The following is a 19352-nucleotide window of genomic DNA, read 5'->3' on the forward strand; positions in this document are numbered from 1 at the left end:
GGTGAAGAATTGAAGAACTTCTCACAACGTGCAATAAACACCGCGTAAGTCAGGGGTGGACTGAAAAAACTGTACCAAGTTTTGGTACTAAAATCGAAGGATTGTAGAATCGATGGGGTAGCTAGGCAGCCGTGGTAGGTTAGTATGTAAATAAATTGAATTAACATAAAATGCTTTTCGGGAAATGAATTTGTTCGTTCGTTTCAGCCAAATGACATCCACTTCTAGACAAAGGCCGAGTCAATTGATAGTTCATGCTTTCATTAGAGGAATGGAAATAAAATTACTAATTTTAAGCGCTTTCAGAAAGTATTTAAAAAAGGAAATAGGCCAAGGCAAGAAGGTAAATAAAGCGGTCGTAGAGATCAAAAGCTTTGATGTTGAAAGTGACATCTATTGCTCAAGAAATAGGGCATCTGGTGGTGCCGATGGTGGATTATTTATTTTTACCATATTATTATGATCAGTTGCCTATCGTTAGACTTATAATAATTAAGGAAAAAGTCCAAAAGAGGTTAATTATCTCTGAATTTTTAATGTCAATTGTATAACATCCTAATAAAAAAATATTATGCTAGTAATTATTTATGCTAAAATAATAACAGAATCGCTAATTCAATAGTTAGGGGAAAGTATCTATAATACAAAAGTAATTAACGATCATTGCTTAATAATGATTAATGCTGTTTTCTTTTAAGTTTGTTTTATCCTTAGACTATGCGCAGACCACCGATTTTTAGTTGGCCGATAGTTGTGCCCGATTTTAAATTGTATGAAGAATCGGCCAAATCGAATTGGTGTAGGTAATGTGCGCACTTCCATACATGCCCATACTGATCAACTGCCCGACTAAACTTATCGGACCACGAAAAATCGACGGTCTGCGCTTAGGCTTATGGGCAATAATTTCTGTGGTCAAAAAACCCTATAAAACTTTTCATGGCAAAAACATTGTAGGTACAGATGTGCGACTCGAAAATTATTTACCTATTATTTTTTGCGACCAAATGCGTATTGCCAAATGTTCTAGCCAGACAGTATTGTTTGTTTTAACAACTTTCTATTGACATACAATACTATTATTTCCATTAATTACTAAAATATAAAATGTCAATTTTGACGTCAAGTAAGTATTAAAAAAAATTAATAGCTTTTTTATCGCGGTTTATCGCTGCGTAAATTATGAAATGTCACACAGTGTATTTAAATGTGCAGTAATGGATAACTGAGTAAATAATATTTGCATGATTTGAAAAATGATTAGGCGGTTTCTTTTGACAATTATTTATAATTAATTATTGAAATAACACAGCAAATGAATTATTGCAAAATTCAGCCGACTCTTGTCGCAGAGCTCGCTTTCTTTCGGACAACAATCATCATGCAACATTCTTCTAAATGGGAGAATTAGTTTTCAATTACATTTACGTAGTTACAGACAGTTAATTTCAATGAATATCGTATTCAGTGGACGATTTGCGGCTGTTTGTTACGGGAATCGAACCCACTACTTTTTGCTGAGAGTTTTTCCACTAAGCTACAGATCCCGGTGCTATTGCGCGATCTCTGTGCAAATTATTTCGCCAAAATATGACTAGTACGAATTAGATCATAGAGGTAGACCGGTCCTCGCTTCGTGCCTATTTCCGTGACCAATCAGATTTAGATGGTCATAAAACCAAATATCTCCGCCATTGAATAAAACTTAAAAGTCAAGGCCAGCTTCTTGCTCTGCGATGATTTAATTTAAAGGATTCAGTATGAGATCACTTCCTACAGTTTGCCAACAATAAAGTATAATATTTCACAATTTTTCGACTGGCCAAGCCGACCACTCTCTTCGTATCACCTTGATGTAGTATAGCCGTCTCTTTCCCGCGTATACACTTTGCTCTGCTACCTGTCTGTTGCTGTTTCGTTCGTTCGCACGTGCATGTCGAGTCATTGAGAAAGTTGCGGACAGATGTGCCATTCTGTTTTTACCTACTTCGTATTGTCATTTAATAATTTTAATCATCTTTAGAGTTTTGATTTCTGTAATTAAATTTTTTGGCTGTCCATATTACGTTTTCTTTTTCAGAGTATTAATAACATGTCTGAAAGCAATTAAAAAAGTAGTCAGTAATTTCTTAATTAACATTATCAAAACCATTTAAGATTTAAAGTCTAAAGCCGCACTGGATTTAATAATTTGTGTAGATAGATTAATTTTTTGGATTACATAATTTTATAAATCAGTTAATTTATTTAATGGTAAAAAATATTTATTTTCAATATGAAAATAGCTCCAATATTTATTTCCAACCCTCATCTGTTGATATAAAAGATTGCCTTAAATATTATTTATTTATTACTTCAAAATAACGTTCACATCCAAATATTTTTCATTCTCCAAACCCCACTTCAATGCCAAACCCGCCTTCTGTCGCCATCATAATCTATGACCGCTGCACTTCGTTGCGGGCCTTCGGTCTCGCTCGGCACTGTTGTGCCCGAACCGTCGTCGAGGCAACACCGCGTTGCTCTCGGCATCGAACCAACGCGGCGCGCCGTGCAGTGTTGTGAACCGGAAATGTTGAAGTGATACACAATTAGTTATAATGGCATTAAAAAAAGATCTCGAATTGAATGTGAACATTTTCAAAAGCATCAAGTTACCCAAAACAACGAAAATCCAACAGGCTATAGACAAACTGTTCAAAAAGAATACCTACACCAAAATAGTGCAAAGTTAACTCACACTATTCAGTTTTAGAACGTATTAAGTAGATAAATGGCTGGTGAAGTTAACACAAATAGTAGAAGTAGTGATATTAGTAAACCTGAACCGCCGGATCGTAACAAATCGCCTAATTTCATAACTGATGAGACAGAGTTTGTTGGGAAGGGGAATATACGGTCGTCTACACCAATAAGTAAACATAGGAGGAGCAGGTCTCGCAGTGGGACTAGGATAACAGCTAAGGCTTTGAGTTTATCGGACGAAGGATTCTACCAGGACTTGGAGGAGTACGTGATGGAAATGGCGAGTTCAAGGGAAGGTGGTATGGACGGCGGGATTGAGCCCGACGTCTGGAGTCAGCTGCAGCAGAAGGAATCTGACCTTTTGCTGGCCGCTGAGCTGGGGAAAGCGCTTTTGGAGAAGAACGAAGAACTGAAAAAGGAACAGGAGCGAGTCGTCGAGGAATACTCCAAAAAACTTGAGGTAAGTGCTAATTTCAAGTCACTCCGTCAGAATTGAAGCCTGTCTTACCCACAAAAAAATTTTTACGTTCAGTTTTTGTACGATTCTCAATATTTAATTAACCAAATTGCGTATAGTTTTAGCGATAGGTACTTAAAGTATTGTTGTGTAATTAACTTTAGTTTGAATTCCTTCAATTAACGGGTGGTTTAGTTAATTAAGTATATTATAACTTATAAGAATTGTTTTTGCTGCTAATGGTTCTATCCTCTTTCTTATTCACGCCCCTCGATGCTGAGGGTCGTGGAGTATGTTTCATAATGAACTTAATGTTTATTGTTTTATATTTGTCTTTAAACAAAGAAACAACATTCCAAATTGTTCCTCAAGTTCATTAAGGTTAGAGGAAGTTCTTTCCCATTTTCAGTCGTTGGGTTTTCGTTTTTGAAACTTTTTGGTTTGTTTTATAAGCCTCAGTTCTCTGTTTAGACATTTTAAAAGGGTGAATGGTTAACACCATTAACTTGAATTGACGTTTGTCTGAGCTTATTTTTGTTTACGGTTGTCTGGTGTGGTTTAGTGGTAAGCTCCATAGATCACAAAGCAAATGGTCTTAGGTTCAATTTGCAAGTTTATGAGGACATACTGTTATGTGCGCTACGTTTGTGTTTTGAACTGCGTCATGGACTTTTATTGAAATATCGTTTATTATATCTTCAGTAGCTGGGATTTAACATAAATTGTCAGTTTTAACAGTAACTTTTTTCTACGAATCACCTTTTAAGCAACCTTTTCTTTCTTTCGACTTTTCAGTAATCTTTTCCATCAAAATTCTGCTATTGACTGTTACTTGTGATTGTTTTTGTGTGTCTCTTAATTACAAAATAGCTGCAGAATCTCCTAAAAACTCATTACAAAGAATGCGCTATTGGATTGTTCATTGGACTAGAAAAACTCTTTGAGAATTGGTTTTGTAATTGGTAATGTTGAATGGCGGTCTGTGGCAGGGCCGGATTAACCATCTAGGGGCCCCTAGGCACAGCTCGTTTCGGGCCCCCCTTTTTTTGTCGCTTTGGAGGAAATGCTTTGCGCACCGTCACCACTGCCGGGGGACAAGGTGGTGCGTGGGACTCCCGGTGCCCTAAAAAGGGCGCAGCTCCGTCCTGAAAAGGACGGGGTATACCCACTAAAAGTACCTCCGCGGCGTTCCGTGATCGCCCAAGTGGGGGTGTCGCGAGTATCCGGCCGTAGCCTTAGACTTTCGCGATACCACCGGCGACAGCTCGCCTACACGGCGGACCCTACACGCCCCCTTTGTGGGGGTCCGACGGGAATAGCCCGAAACGCCAAGCCGTTCCCGTCAGACGGATGTGACAAGGGTGCCCCCGCACCTCCGGCCTACTGGCCGCCACCTGGGGGCAGAGTAGAACGGTCGTACAACCGCCTTCTCCACCCTTTTCTCCGCCTACGGAGCGATGAGGCGAAAGGATCGTTCTCCCGCTCGCGCTCTGCTGCCTCCTTCTGAAGGATGACCTCTTCGCAAAAGGTGGCGACCGCCTTCCAGCATCCTTCACTTCCCAGCATGGCGTTGACCAGGCTCGGAAGCGAAAGATCCCGGCCCACGACTGCAGTGAGGACTGCTGCTCCTCCCAGCCTGTGCAGACCGCGAGGGTGCTGCACCGTGTCATCCGCCGCGCCGGATTTGTGGCACAGCGGGGATTCCACTCGCCCGATTCTATGCAGGTACGAACCGAAGCAGCCATGCCCGGTCAGCTCCTGCGCCAGACGGAACGTGAGGAACCCGTGCGGTCGTACTAACCATTGGTCCAGAACAGGACCAATGGCGTCCAGAGTGCGGCGGCCAAACTTTGCGCGAGTCATATCTTCTCGATCATGATCTCGCGGTCTTCCAGCCTGACGGCACCGCACCGCTCCGGGGCCGGGCGCTTTCCACGCGCCTTCAGTGTACCTACCATGAGTTTACGATAAGTGTGCTCGCTAGCGAGTACGTCAAAAATCTCTATGAAGATTTTGTTTCTTGAAAGTAGCCGCTAGGGGCGCTGAAAAATATGTCATACAAGTAATGTCATTTTTTTACGCAGTCGCTAGCGAGCACACCTAACGTAAACTCATGGTAAGCACACTGGTCTGCCATCCAGTGATAGATGACTGACAAGACCCCAGCTTCTAGCTCCCAAGGAGAAGTATCAGCGAGGACGCACGCCGCAGCGTGCCCTACCGTGCGATAGGTCCTTGTGACCCTCTGCGCTATGGCCCGCTGGAGCCTGCGCAGAAGGGCAGCATTCTCCCTCTTGTGGAGTGCGTCCGCCCAGATTGGGGCGCCATACAGCGCCATGCTCCTCAGAACGCCGGCATAAAGTCGACGACACCTCGTTTGTGGCCCTCCCAAATTCGGGAGGAGCCAACTCAGTGCGCCGGCTGCCTTGAGGAGGCGTGGCGCTAGCCCGCTGAAGTGCGGGCTAAAATGCCACCTCCCGTCAAGCGTGAGGCCGCGATATTTCATCTGGCCTTTGACGTCGATCCTAACGTCCTCAACCACAATGTGGGCGTCGGGAGGGGCGCGCTGGCGAGGCCCCGGAAAGAAGAGGGCCTCAGTTTTCTCCAGCGCGACTTTCAGGCCGAGGTGGCGTATTCTGCGAGCGACTAATGTGTCATCCGCATAGCGTATGACACTCATGCCCGCGAGAAGGACGCCCCGGAGGAGCCAGTTGAAGCCTAGGTTCCACAAGAGTGGACCGAGCACCGAACCTTGCGGAACCCCGCTGGCTACGCCGCGCCGTTTGAGCTGGCCGTCTCTGTTAACATATAGGACTTCGCGGTCCCATAAGTAATCGGCCAGCAGCGCTCGAAGGTACTGAGGCACTCTGTGATGTTGAAGTGCCTAGAGTATGGTGGAATGAGGGATGGTATTGAAAGCGTTGGCTATATCGAATGACACACCCTCACCCCTCTACCTAGCCTCCGCAGTCTTTTAAACCTCAGAATTGCGTCGACTGTCCATCTGTCATGTAAACCAAAGCAGTAATGCCAACGCGGAAAATGATTTAGGTTCCACAATATCGAAATATGACGATTGAATGTGTAAACCAAAATAAGGAGAAGTTTAGAGGTGGTTTGAATTTTGTTGCATAAAAATAATCTTTGACTTTTTTTTTCATTTTTTAATCGGAAGTGCTGGGCCCCTGGTCATAGTGGGCCCCTAGGCACTGGCCTAAAGTGCCTTATGGATAATACGGCACTGGTCTGTGGGAACGGGCGTATCGGGCTTGTCGAAAAATTTTACTCAATCGATAGATTTGTTGTTATAGTGTGTGATATCTACGTATTTGCGGATTTCTTTAGCTGTAGGGGGCAATTTTGGCTCAAAACAAAAAACGGACTTGATTTCCCACCTCTTTACAGTAGTATCGATAAACAAAACAACATACTTAGTTCGATAGGGCAGTATTAACTAGCGTTACTGTCGCCCATTTACTTTTAGTTGGTTGCAAGATTTGTAGTTTGTTCAATGTCCATATTTTTTGTTGAGCGTAACCCGTACCTTATTAATTTACTACATTAATCGATTAGTATGTGATAAGAAAGAAAGAAAGAAAGAAAAAAATGTTTATTCAGTATCATCGACAATACACTTACAATACTTAACATTATTTAATGATGTAATGTGATGTAATGTACTTTTACGTTATTAGGACTTCTTCGCATCTGTAATCTGTAATCCCGAGTATTATGAACTTAAATTGAAAAATTTACTCCCTCCGATAAGACACAAACCCACCACCTTTTGCCAAATAAACTGCACTGAAAGCCGATTATGGAGTCATTGCTAAATTCATCTATCGATTGTTTTTCACGCTGTTTTCATGGGTTCCGATGACTAATCCTACGTTTGTTTTATCGTCGAATCATTTTATCGCAACAGTTATTGAGTTGAGACAAGCGCCAAATTCAAGGGAAAAGCCGTTTTATAGGCGATATAATGGCTTTATGTTTCCATAGTTTGCTATCGTGTTTATTTATTGTTTTTTTAATTAACAACAAGGCAGAAACGCGTGGATCACGAATATGTTCTTGTACAGTTGAGGGCACATCAGACTATTCAGTTTTGTTACGAAATAACATCTATTATAACGGAATAAGATACTAAATTGCTTAGCTTGGTGTGCCTTCGTCTGTACAACAGTTTTAAAATATAGGTACAAGTACATCGGTTTTCAACAATTGTTTAAGCAATCTTGCGTCATTCTCTGCTTACCAAATATCATATAAATTGTTTATTTTCATAAATAGGTAGGTATGTTTTTCGTGAGTGAATTCTTTTTGACTTCAAAATTGGTTAGGTTAGGATGGGTTATAAATTGCATATAATATTGTCACAATAATAAAGATAGCTTAATCAGATAAAATGGTCGAGGTATATTCATATTAGCATAGAAAATAATAAATAACGAAATAATCAGACTTATGTTTCTAAATTGATAACTTCTACCGATTTTGTTGGTATGTATGCGCATAATATTATTAATATGGTTTATAAACAAATAATTATCAGCTACTAGCCTTCATTTTAACCCTCCCGGATAGTTCAATACGAAACCGACGGCCATTTGAAGAACTTCATTCTTTTCGAAAGAGAAATCATTACGAGACTCAAAGGCCGTTTTTTGTGGCCATTTTCGGTCTTTTGGACAAAGGGTTTGTTCCATTCTTAAGGTTAAGCAATAGTCAAATTATTGAGTAAGGGTTTGGAAAAAAACGCGTAAGATGAATCGTGAGAATTTGGGAGTTAGAGATTTGAAATTACGCCATATTTTTGAGCGACATCTTTTCCGGGATAAATGATGAAATAGTTTATTCTGTCTCTGATCTGTATATCCCAACTAATATTATAAATGCGAAAGTAACTCTGTCTGTCTGTCTGTCTGTCTGTCTGTCTGTCTGTTACGCTTTCCCGCTTAAACCTCGCAACCGATTTTGATGAAATTTGGCATAGAGATAGTTTGAGTCCCGGGAAAGAACATAGGATAGTTTTTATCCCGGTTTTTGAAACAGGGACGCGCGCGATAAAGTTTTTCTGTGACAGACAAAATTCCACGCGGGCGAAGCCGCGGGCGGAAATCTACATATAAAGAGGAAATATTAATTGATTGTTTGTTTGACTGATCAATATAGAATCCGAAACTATAGGACCGATTTAAAAAAAAAATCACTTTTAAAATCCTACATTATTTCATGAACATAGGCGGTACGAAGTTCGCACGGCCATCTTGTTTTTATTAAAATCAGTTCAGCAAACAGCAGTTGGCATAAAAATTAAAATAAACCTTAATAAAACCATTAATGGCCCTTCCATTTCGAAGTACTGTTAATGTTTTTGTTCCGGTACCCCCTGCTAGTAAAGAAAATATCAGAGTAAAGAAGTAAACGACTTTAGCGAAACAGATTGTCCCAGAAACGAGTCCCAGCGGGAGGGAACTTCAAAACGAATGAAGCACAAACAAATATTTGACTGTCAACAGTTATATGGGCTATATTTTTTTAACATTAAAGAAATTAACCGACGACCTCATAAAGGTAGCAGGAAGGCGCTGGATGCAGGCCGCCATCAACCGGCCATTGTGGAAATTATTGGAGGAGGTATGTTTAGCAGTGGACGACCTATGGCTGAAATGATGATGATGATGATGAAAGAAATTAACATTTTGTCTCAATCTACACACAAATGTAAAAAAAAAACGTAAAATGTTATGGGGAAATGAGTCGTTAATTTCTTTTTTAACTATCTGCATACGAGTATGAGGTGGTATTGTTTCATAGGTACTTGCTATATGTAGAACCTTGTATTTATAGTCACTTTTCTTCAACTTACTATTTATTATCTTGACAAGATCTTCGAACACAATTGTTCAGGTTTTTAGGTCAGCAGTTTTATCTAGATGCTAGGCGTGGTCGATTGAATAACGTCAAGTTTACATCGCTGACAGCAGACCAATTCTGTTTCTGCTCTGTTAATGTTCTTGTGAAGTCCTGGCGGAAGATATTTGTTGGGTCTTAAGCTGTTTTTGAGGACGTATAGGTAGGTTTTCCACTCAGTGGACCGACGATCTAATGAAGGTAGGAAGCACCTGGATGCAGGCAACGCAGGACCGTTCGTTGTGGAAATCCTTGGGGGAGGCCTTTGTCCAGCAGTGGACGTCATTTGACTCTAACGATAGCAAACGACCGAAAGGTTTTTAGAATTCTGAAGTTTATTTAGAAGTAGTTTATGGCCAGGTCTGGGATATTACTAAGAGCCCTACTCTTAGCTTAGTAACTATTGGCTTAGGCTTTATTTTGGTAGCATTTGTTTAGTCTATAAATTGAAAGAAATATCTATCACCCTAACTAATGATCCGTGTCAAATGCCAAATGCCAAAGGTCAGGTCAGTCTAATTGAAACAAAAGCCAGACATAGCCTGTACTGTACTTATACAGACAGACAGACTGTATAGCCTTCGCTGTTTGTCGCCGTCATTGTGCTAATGAAAACGTCTTAATTTGCCATTGTGTAGACAGTGCTGCTTAGGGCTGGATAGAAATTGGTTGGAATGTACCGTTGATGTTTTTGAGAAGTTTGGGATATTCGTCTTGAAGATTCTAAAGTCCTAAAAGATTATGGTTTAGCTAAATTCTTACAAAATTTAATTTTAATCCTACTTCGGGAATCAGGTTAAATTCAGTTTGAAAGATATGACCAGTGCCAGGAGATATCCTCGTCAATTCTTAAAGTTCAAAATCTCTTCTTTTTAATGGACCTGATGCTAGTCGTCTCCATTCCCAGTGGCTACTGTATTGGTTTCTCTGTACTGGTTACTAAATACGTAAAACGGCATTTTGTGGTCTACTGTAACAGAACCGTGCATTGGTCTTTGTCAATGAGATCTCTTGCCTTTTCTTTTTAAGACATATAGTTAAATGTTCCGACAGTTGTAAAATAGCCAGTTCCTCTATGGTTGAGAACTCCGGGCAAAACTCGTACCACATCTTTGGCCAGATCAAGGTTATCACTTTCTATCAGGTGAGATACAGACTAAGAGTCTCCTCGTTGTGGATTACAAATACTTGTAAAAGCTGATCGCCAGCCCTAAAGATTGCTGATGACCGATGTGTTAGCTACTAGGCTATAGGTACCAAACAATGGAGTTGTATACTGTATTGTAAACAAAACGGCGTTAAATTACTATTGATTGGTGTCCCTATTGCGAATTGGTCACTACTTTTAATATAATAAGGTCCTTATAAGGGGTCATCCATAAAGTACGTCACACGAATTTCATGATTTTTTGACCCCCCCTCCGTCCTTGTCACAGGTGGTCACATTTCTGAGATCCCCCCCCTCCCTAGTGTGACGTCACATGTTTTGCAATTTCACATCAAAAAATTATTAAATTAACAGCAGTTCCGAAATTAGTTTTATTTCCATTTAAATTAAGTATTTAAAATTTTAAAATAAGTGCTTTTATTTGTCATTTTGCATTATCGAAGGGGAATCGATGCTTAGTTTCAATCTCCTCCTATTTTCTTCTGGTGAACTTATTGCAGTTTCAATATCTGTTAAAATTTCCCTCCGGGAGCAATTTTGCCTACACTAGTTGGGTTTGTTAGCCATCAAGCTGTAGATCTTGAAAACACAGGAGTTTCAGTAGGTGGTTATTAGAGGGCTTCCAAAGTCCAAAAAACTAATAGTTTCAATTTGAGTTTGAGAGAATTTTGGAAATTAGTTTATTTAATCTAATCTCTTACACTTCTTGGTTCGAAGATAGGCGTTATTAAAATAGCCAAACTTGATACTATTTATGTGTCTTTGGCAATACCTGTGGCATGTAAAAAGAACATTTTATAGCATAGAGGTTTATGATCATGACGTCATCGATTTGGTCATTCCGATAGGTATTCACGATAAGTTCGTCTAAATTATAACTTTGCGAAAGTACCAATTAGGTTGTTAGTTTTTATTAGAGTGCGGACATGTTGCTTGAGTTATCGTTTCGTGTCAGAATTTACTTTAACTTGTCAAAAATTATTCAGGTCATGTACGGGACTATTTCCACTGTCGTTCCCACAGCTGCAACTCCTGTGTAGCCAGGATCTACAGCTTGACCACCAATAAAAACCCAGTGAAGGTCAAGTTTGTCCCGGGAGAAAGTTAAACTGCCAGGTCATGGTTAAGGATCATGACTATCTCCAAGTCATTAGAGGCAAATAGCTGTTTTTTTATGCAGAACAAGGCAGGTATTTGACTGCAATCGCACCTGATGTTAAGTAAGATGCAGTCTAGGATGGTACATAAATTTGCCCTATAAGTGCCTATTCACTATCCCCTTGAAAAGGCCCGGATTATAATGTTCATGAAAGACAGCAGCAGGCAGCGAATTTCAGTTCCTAGCTGTTCGCATTATGAAAAAGTTTTGGTCTACACTACCCACGCTCTGGCCAGACGGTATTGGGAGCCTATATTATAGCACTTAATCATTTTGTAATATCATTAATGGTCTTACATTCAAGTATTATTATATCCTACGAATTATTAAATTAATTTAACTTTAACGGACCAGCAAAACTATTAGAAATCAATCAACAACAATAGGTTTGTGAAACGGAGATTGCATTTCATCATTATAAAACTTATCGCTTAAGCAATCGATATCTGTTAAACTACTTGATATGAATCAGATGTTAATGTGAGTAATATAGTATTAATTATACCTATTAATATTCGTGAGTAATGCTTGTAGGTATAGGTAGTATCTTAATGAGGAGATAACTTAAGTAAATACTTTCATTCATTAGGCATATTATAGCAAACACCTTCGCAATGTCTTGTAATGTAAGATATTGCATTGTTGATTATTAAAAAAACACCAAGCGAATTGAGCACCTCCTCCTAAGTCAGTTAAAAATACAAGGTGGGATATTCAAAGTAAAAGCATACATAATAAAATTTCATAACCTCAACAGAAAAGCTGCCTACCTATAATAATATGATTCCTTTAAAAACTTTCATCCCCTATTTCACCCTCTTTAAAGTCTATTTTTGCCAGTAAAGGAAGCCTATGTCCTTCTTCTAGACCTTACCTTGTGTTTTTGCTAAAATTCATCAATATTGATTCAGTGGTTTCGCCCTGAAAATGAAACACACTGTTACATCTTCTTGTCGTGTCGACAACAAACCTATACAGTATCCCAAAACTCCGCTACAAGAGTGGCGTTGTCAGTAGCATTCGTTAAATCTTCCTGCGTGCAGTTGTTTGGGCACATTATACCGACAAAATTTATACCACTAGATTATCAATAACTTATCTTAAGGCGCTACCTCGTAAAAGTTTTCGGCCGACTGAATGCCTCGCACACAGAGGGATAGAAATATGATTTCTCAGTGCGAGGAAAGGGACAGCAATAGCGCGCGCGGCGCGGAATAAAATAACGTAAGCGACAAAAATCGGAAATCATGTATTTATTGAAAAACCAAACACTATTTAAAGAAAATAACTCGACCAGTACTTAGAATATGTTATTACCTTACCAATATACAAAATTTGGTATTGAAATATTAACCTATCTGCTTATAAAACGAAAAACCGAGTAATAGAAGGGTCATCTTTGGATTTTTTTTCTATCGAGAAAATTGTTTCCATTCATGTTTTGGCTTCGACCAGACACTAGATTTATTAGTCAACTATGACATATTTCAAAATAAGAACATAAGTAATAAGAAAAGTACGATTAAAACTAATTCTGCGCTTCTTTAAAACGCCCAATATTCGCAAGGCATCAGTCACCTTAAAACGTTTTTGAAAATCAAGATAAAAATTTTGTACACACCCGTAAAAAGTTTCTACTATAGATTTTGTAGATATCAGCTGAAAAAATGTCAGATACTCATGTTGTTTTATCTGTAGTCTAGAGATAACTGAACATTACTGTACTTATTGATCGCACAACAATGATTACACGTTGAGTTGATATCTCGGAGGATTAGCACGAATAGGTACTTTATCTACGTCATTAGTTTCTATAAAACAAAACGGTGACAGGCATTTGTTTTTTTATGATAGGTGGTCAAGTTTTCAGGTAGGGCCTGCCAAATTGCGTACAGGATTCGAGAGAGAATATACGGATTTCGCAAAATAAAATATCTAAAAAAAATACCAATTTTACTAAAATTCGTTTCCACTTTCGGCTGATCATCACTTTAATCAGATGAGAGGCAGCGGCAAGTGAAACTTCCTTGTAGAAAAACAAAATTAAAACCAGTGACGTTATTTTCGCGCTAAAATAACACGGCTCGCCATATTGTGACGTCATGCTTTGCTAATTCTGTAGGTAAAAAATTCTTTTTTTTTTGCATTTCTAGTCCGTGTCCAATATTTTTAATTTTAAATATTATGCATGTTCTTTAATCTCTGTTTAACTTAAATTATCACTAACAGATATGCCAAAAAAGTTAAACCTTAAACGTTACTCTGGTAATTTACCTTTCTCGTTAACCACTAGCAAATATGAAGGTGATAAAACCCGGCACCGAACCGAGAACCTTTGTTCGCGTGAATCACCTAACGGTACCAGCTTCACACCGTGACCGGTGGTTGTATGTGATTTGGGTAAATGGGTGGTCATGGGTGTCGGGCACATCATCCTTAACCGTTGTTTGTTTAGACGGATGTTGTGCTGAATAGCCATTGGCAGAATTTGGCTCACTTTTTGGTTTATTGTGTGAACTTTATTTGATTGAGGCATCGTTCGAAAAAACATGCTTGACATTTTTACACTGTCCTCAAATGACGCAAAGCTTGCATCGTATAAAATTTATTCTATAAAAATACTATAAATAATTGGTATCAAAATCAAAAATATTTTGTTCAATTTAGACCACTAGTGGCACTTATGAACGTTAAAATACAGTAAAAAAAAAAGGAAAAGGCCCTTAATCTAGTTCAGAGCAACCTCTGACAGTCACACGCGTGTTAAACACGAGTTTAAAATGACGATTTGTTCGAAAATGGCGTACAAAATCTCGTTACTTGTGTTGAATACTAGTTTCAACACAAGTAACGAGATTTTTTTTCATCTCTCTCTCCCTCTTATGCTGGTTACGTATTCAAAAATGTGCGTTTATTGTGATATCATATCAATTCCGTCTTCATGTCTGCAGAACACTCAAATATCATAATCTTGAAGTAAGATAAGTAACCAACGTAAAGTTCAATACAGACGGCATCGCATCAAAAAATACATTGTGTGTAATGTGATTTAGGATACATAATGTTAATGTCAAACACACAAAATGGCAGATTCTAATGAAAGAAAAGGAAGAAAATGGGTAATTCGCAAAATGACAGTTTCTCAAAACGACAAATTCGCAAAATGACTGAAATTCAACCTAAATGACGTCGTTAGGAAGTATCTTTCGCATAGCAAAAAGCACATAATATCATTGCCCGTGACATAAACACATAAACTAAGTAACAAGTTCGTACCATGAACTCGATCAGAAGCTGCCCCGCCTGAGACTCGACTAACCGGTCTGTGGTCGCCAAATCGCGGCTACTTTGACGCTCCACTGTGCGATAATAAAATAATAATCTTGACTTGTTTTAGTTTGAGCTTATTTTTCTGTACAATGTACGGAGAAGGGTAAAACTACGTAAACAAAAATCTACGGCTTGGCTGCCAATAAAAACCCAACCCTAAAAGGGTCAAAATATGCGAATATCAGGCTTATTCAGGACTAGCGTAGACAAAATCATCCATTTGTCGGTAAATTGTGAGGATCTTATGTGGGATATATTTTGCCAATGTATTGTTACATGCTCAACATTTCTTTATTGTTCAAACCGGTAATCAAAGTATACGTAGAATTTGGTGGTGACTGGAATACCAGCGTCTAGGTTCCATTACAGCCACTTCTGTTTAGCTAGGATCTAAATCTTGATTTTCCATGAAACCAACCAGGGATGTTGAGTATTTCCGAGGATAGCGAACTATGAAGGCTTCTAAAAACTAGGGATCTTTAGCACTTTAGTCTAGGATGAATCGGGACGTTTGGTCACTAGACTCTTTAAGATTAGAACGTCCCATGTAAATCTGGACATCTGGCAAAGGCAATTACTGAGGCGTTCTAATTTGCTATAATTAGATATGTATATTGGCCGTGTGGTTCCGGCAGAACTCACTCTTCCCGTTAATAGCGTAAAAGGTGACTAAGTGCTAAATATTCTACTGGACTATTCCCACCTCTCGTTCCCACCGCTGCAACTCCTGTATAGCCAGGATTTGCAGTTTGACCCAAAAAAGGATCGTATATGCGCACATCAGGTTTCTTCAAGACTAGCGTTGGGAGTGCAGGAAAAATCCTTAATTTGCTGATGAATTGAGTTATGCTCTTGCAGTGGAGACTAAATCATGATGGTGATGATAATCATAAAACTTGTATTAGGATTTAGGATCTTGCTGATAGTTTTTATTCCACCAGTTTATCGCTCTCGTGCGTTAAAACGTTTTTATTGTCAGTACACGACGTCGCACTTTCTCCAGTTATGTTCGTATATCGGTCCATCTTCGGGTAATGTGCGCTAATGTCTTTGGAATAGGCAAATTGGTCGTGACTTAGTGTGAATTTTATAATAATAGAATATTAAAGTACAGTCGACAGCAAATCTGAATACTTAAACAGGATGATTTTAGGCTTGTTCGATACGTCTTAGGTCCGGTGTCAGTGTGACGTGCCTTTTTTGGAACATCCTGCGCATTTTCGTGGCAAAATAACACTTACATACAACTAAGTACCCAAAGTAGCCAAAAAGTTCGCACCACGTCTTTTTTTACAGTTGGAATAATGTTGAGTTTCCAACTTTTTGGCCATTACATTGCATTTGGCTGTACATACACATCTATTCGTGGTATAGGTGTTTTGGTTTAACTAATACTACAAGTGACAAAGGGTATTTTCAACTCGCGTGTATACTCAATTTTCTACAGTTATAAGATATAATAAACAAAAAAACCTATACATTTGCATTACGTGAGGATCAAACTTATGACCTTTTGCATACCTTTACGGCCTTTTTTTAGTTCGTTTTAGTTCGGCACGTTCTCGTTTCACTTTCACTCCAGTTTCTTACACGTAGCCCATACAACTGCTCCAGATGCACCCATAAGCAATCAAGCCATGCAAGCGATAGGTTCATAGACATTGATCATAGACTACAGACTATAGACTCGTCCGAAATACCAGTCAGGGTCAGTGCACGCCAGAGGCGGGACTATGTAGGTTAACGCGTCTGTTTGTCACAGACCTGATAGAACAGCCTCTACATGGAGGAAAATGTTGATGATTTTCCGCTACAGCAAATTGTGTTACCGTAATTTTCAATATTACTTGGAAAAGTGAGTTACAAAGAACAACATTGGTATTTAAAAAAAACATACCAACTGAATTGAGAATCTCCTTCTTTTGTTGAAGTCGGTTAGAAACAATACAACATAAAAAAAAAGATATAGCATAAAGTAAGAACGAAGCATTGTTGCTTAGTTGTTTAAATCATCAATGTTTCAATAACTTTGTATGAGCAGATTACCTAAAAGATCGATGTTTCGATAAATTCGCTGAGGGGGGTTAAAATGCAACGGAATGATAAATTCCTCATTTTTATCTATAAATAACAACATAAGGCTTTCATCTTGATAATTTAATTACTCACATAAATAGTAATGATAGTACCAGCAACAAATAAAATTGCAATCCCAATTTCGGTATGGTTTACGGTTGCGTTGGATTGAACTTTCTGTTCTCCTTTGGCTGTTTCTGATGTCTGGAGCAGCCTTTTGCTTTCTATATCGCACGTTTCTTTTGTAAGAATTCAATTGGCCTAAAGCATTATGAATTACCATTAAGCTTGATCTCTCCTTGCAAATAATAAATGCGATTTTACTTTTTAAAATTTTCCTGTTTATAAAATACCATGCAAAATTATCAAAATAATTCTTCATTGTTTTTAATCCAAAATTCAAGTACATATATGTATGTGTGCTAAAGATGAAGAGATTCTCACAGAGAAAAAAGACCTAATTGAGAAATGTTAAATTCTATCACATCTCATTGAAAGTGACATAAGAATTAAATACAATATTGTTGAGGCCAGACATAATAAACGTTTTAGGTGCGCTATTTTGGCTCCGAATGTTTCCTTTTTTATATTTTATGGTCATTGGCCTATAACAATGCCTTGACTGATCCCTTGGCGCCATATTTGCTTCATGGCCTTAGCCAGCGACCTAAACCTCCTTGTAACACGAATTTGAACAGGCAAAAAAGAACTAACTAAATATTTTTTCACCCTATCATCGTTTAAGGCCTCGCCAGACAGAAAGCGTGACTCCACGTGTTGATTTCATATTCTTTGCGTGCCAACTATGGCAAATTGACAATTAATAGAAGATTCTATAAAGAAATTACCACGCGAATCCATGCCGTCTGTGCCTCGTCTTCCCTAGATCTGTTCGTTCAGCCAAATGACGTCCACTACTGGACAAAGGCCTCCCTCAAGGATTTCCATAACGACCGGTCCTGTGCTGCCCGCATCCAGGTACTTCCTACTTAAATAGTTAAAACGCGGAGATAGATGGATATTTGTTATTCCTGCATTCAAAATTACTGGGTAATTTAGAGGAAACTTCATAATGTTACTAACCTAACCTATTAATCAGTATCAGTCCCTTTTTATCGAATTCCAAAAATGCAAACGCTAGTTTGTCAAAGTGGTCTTTACGTATATCTCACAACGAAGTTAGCTAGTCAGATTACCTTGAACAAAGCTGAGTAGTAACTCTATCTTGTTATCGTTACTTCACACTTTCCCCACGTTATTTTGATTAGCTATACTTGGGATTTTCATTTAGCATTGAAGAGGTTTGGTGTATTTTTTTCTTAGGCACTATTTTATTGAACACATTTAAAAAGTTGATTGTTTTTCTTCCTTCCTGTATAAATATTGTTGTTATCATTTTACTCAAGATCTCTTAAACTGCATCATCAGTTGTTAATTTTTCTTTTAACTTGGGAAGACGCAATCATGTTCCATATCTTTAGAAAAATCTAAGGTTATATAAATTTCCACCCAATTATAGATATAATTCTGCCAACACGCCCAATATTTACTAACCGTAGTTAACGGTTTTAAGTGCAGCTGAACTAACAACAGAACTAAATGATTTCGTATTACTATTTTAAACTGGAAATATAATAATTCTAATTGGTTTTAGTTTAGGTAATCAAGCAAATAAATTAGGTACCTGCATTGCTTGGTCATTGTACTGTAATAAATTTATTAGACAAGGACTAGAGATATTGCTGTCTCTATCTGATTGTGACGTCACGGTATTGCAATGGAATGGTTGCAGTGAGACGGCACGTAGGTGCAACAATACAAGAGGGCACAGAATGGCCGTTTCAAAGTGTCTTGCAATAACCGAAACCAGTTTTTGGTAACCTGATCTTATTTTTGAAATACATGCTACTGATGACAGTAATCGTTGACACAGTGCAACTTAGAGGAGCGCTTAAACTAACATCAACAAACAAGTGAATAGTATAGACAAATAAGATCCATGATCTCATCAAGATCATGAACCTAAAGTTACTTTTAGGACTCATTCAGATGGAGAATGAAACACAACAAGTGCTTTCATCATCATGCGCGTCTTTTTTATGCATAACAAGGCAGGTATTTGACCACAATCGCACCTGATGTTAAGTGGGATGCAGTCTAGGGTGGTAATATTATCTGCCCTGTAAGTGCCTATTCACTCTCGCCTTTAAAAGGATTATAGTCTTCGGGAAAGACAGCAGCATAGCACCTTGTATAGAAGATGAGCACCCTAAAGCTGTAATTCTCAATTCCAAAAGGCCATGCAGAGTTTACTAAGACTTTCAATAAATTCCTTGTGGTGCTACTGTTGTTCTTCGTACTGTATTTTCACGATTCTTCGAGTTCTTTGCACGTTCGGTCGGTTTCGTGCTATTCCGCTTGTTTCTGATATCAAAAGAATTGAATCATTTACTTACAGTCCACAGCTCGTCAGACTACATTATCGTTGCAAAATAGAATTT

General features: G+C 38.6%; 1 protein-coding gene across 1 annotated transcript in view; it reads left to right on the top strand.

Annotated features, from left to right (window-relative positions):
- The first annotated feature begins 2471 nt into the window (after positions 1-2471).
- Positions 2472-19352, top strand: part of LOC114352563 (bicaudal D-related protein homolog) — a 143379-nt gene continuing 126498 nt past the window's right edge. The window contains exon 1 of the mRNA XM_028304195.1: positions 2472-3205. Coding sequence (XP_028159996.1) covers positions 2774-3205 — 432 coding nt within the window. The 5' untranslated portion in view covers positions 2472-2773. The remainder of the gene's footprint in view (positions 3206-19352) is intronic.

This window comes from Ostrinia furnacalis, unplaced genomic scaffold, assembly GCF_004193835.3.
Source record: "Ostrinia furnacalis isolate ACB-3 unplaced genomic scaffold, ASM419383v2 OfSCF1406, whole genome shotgun sequence".
NCBI lineage: Eukaryota > Metazoa > Arthropoda > Insecta > Lepidoptera > Crambidae > Ostrinia > Ostrinia furnacalis.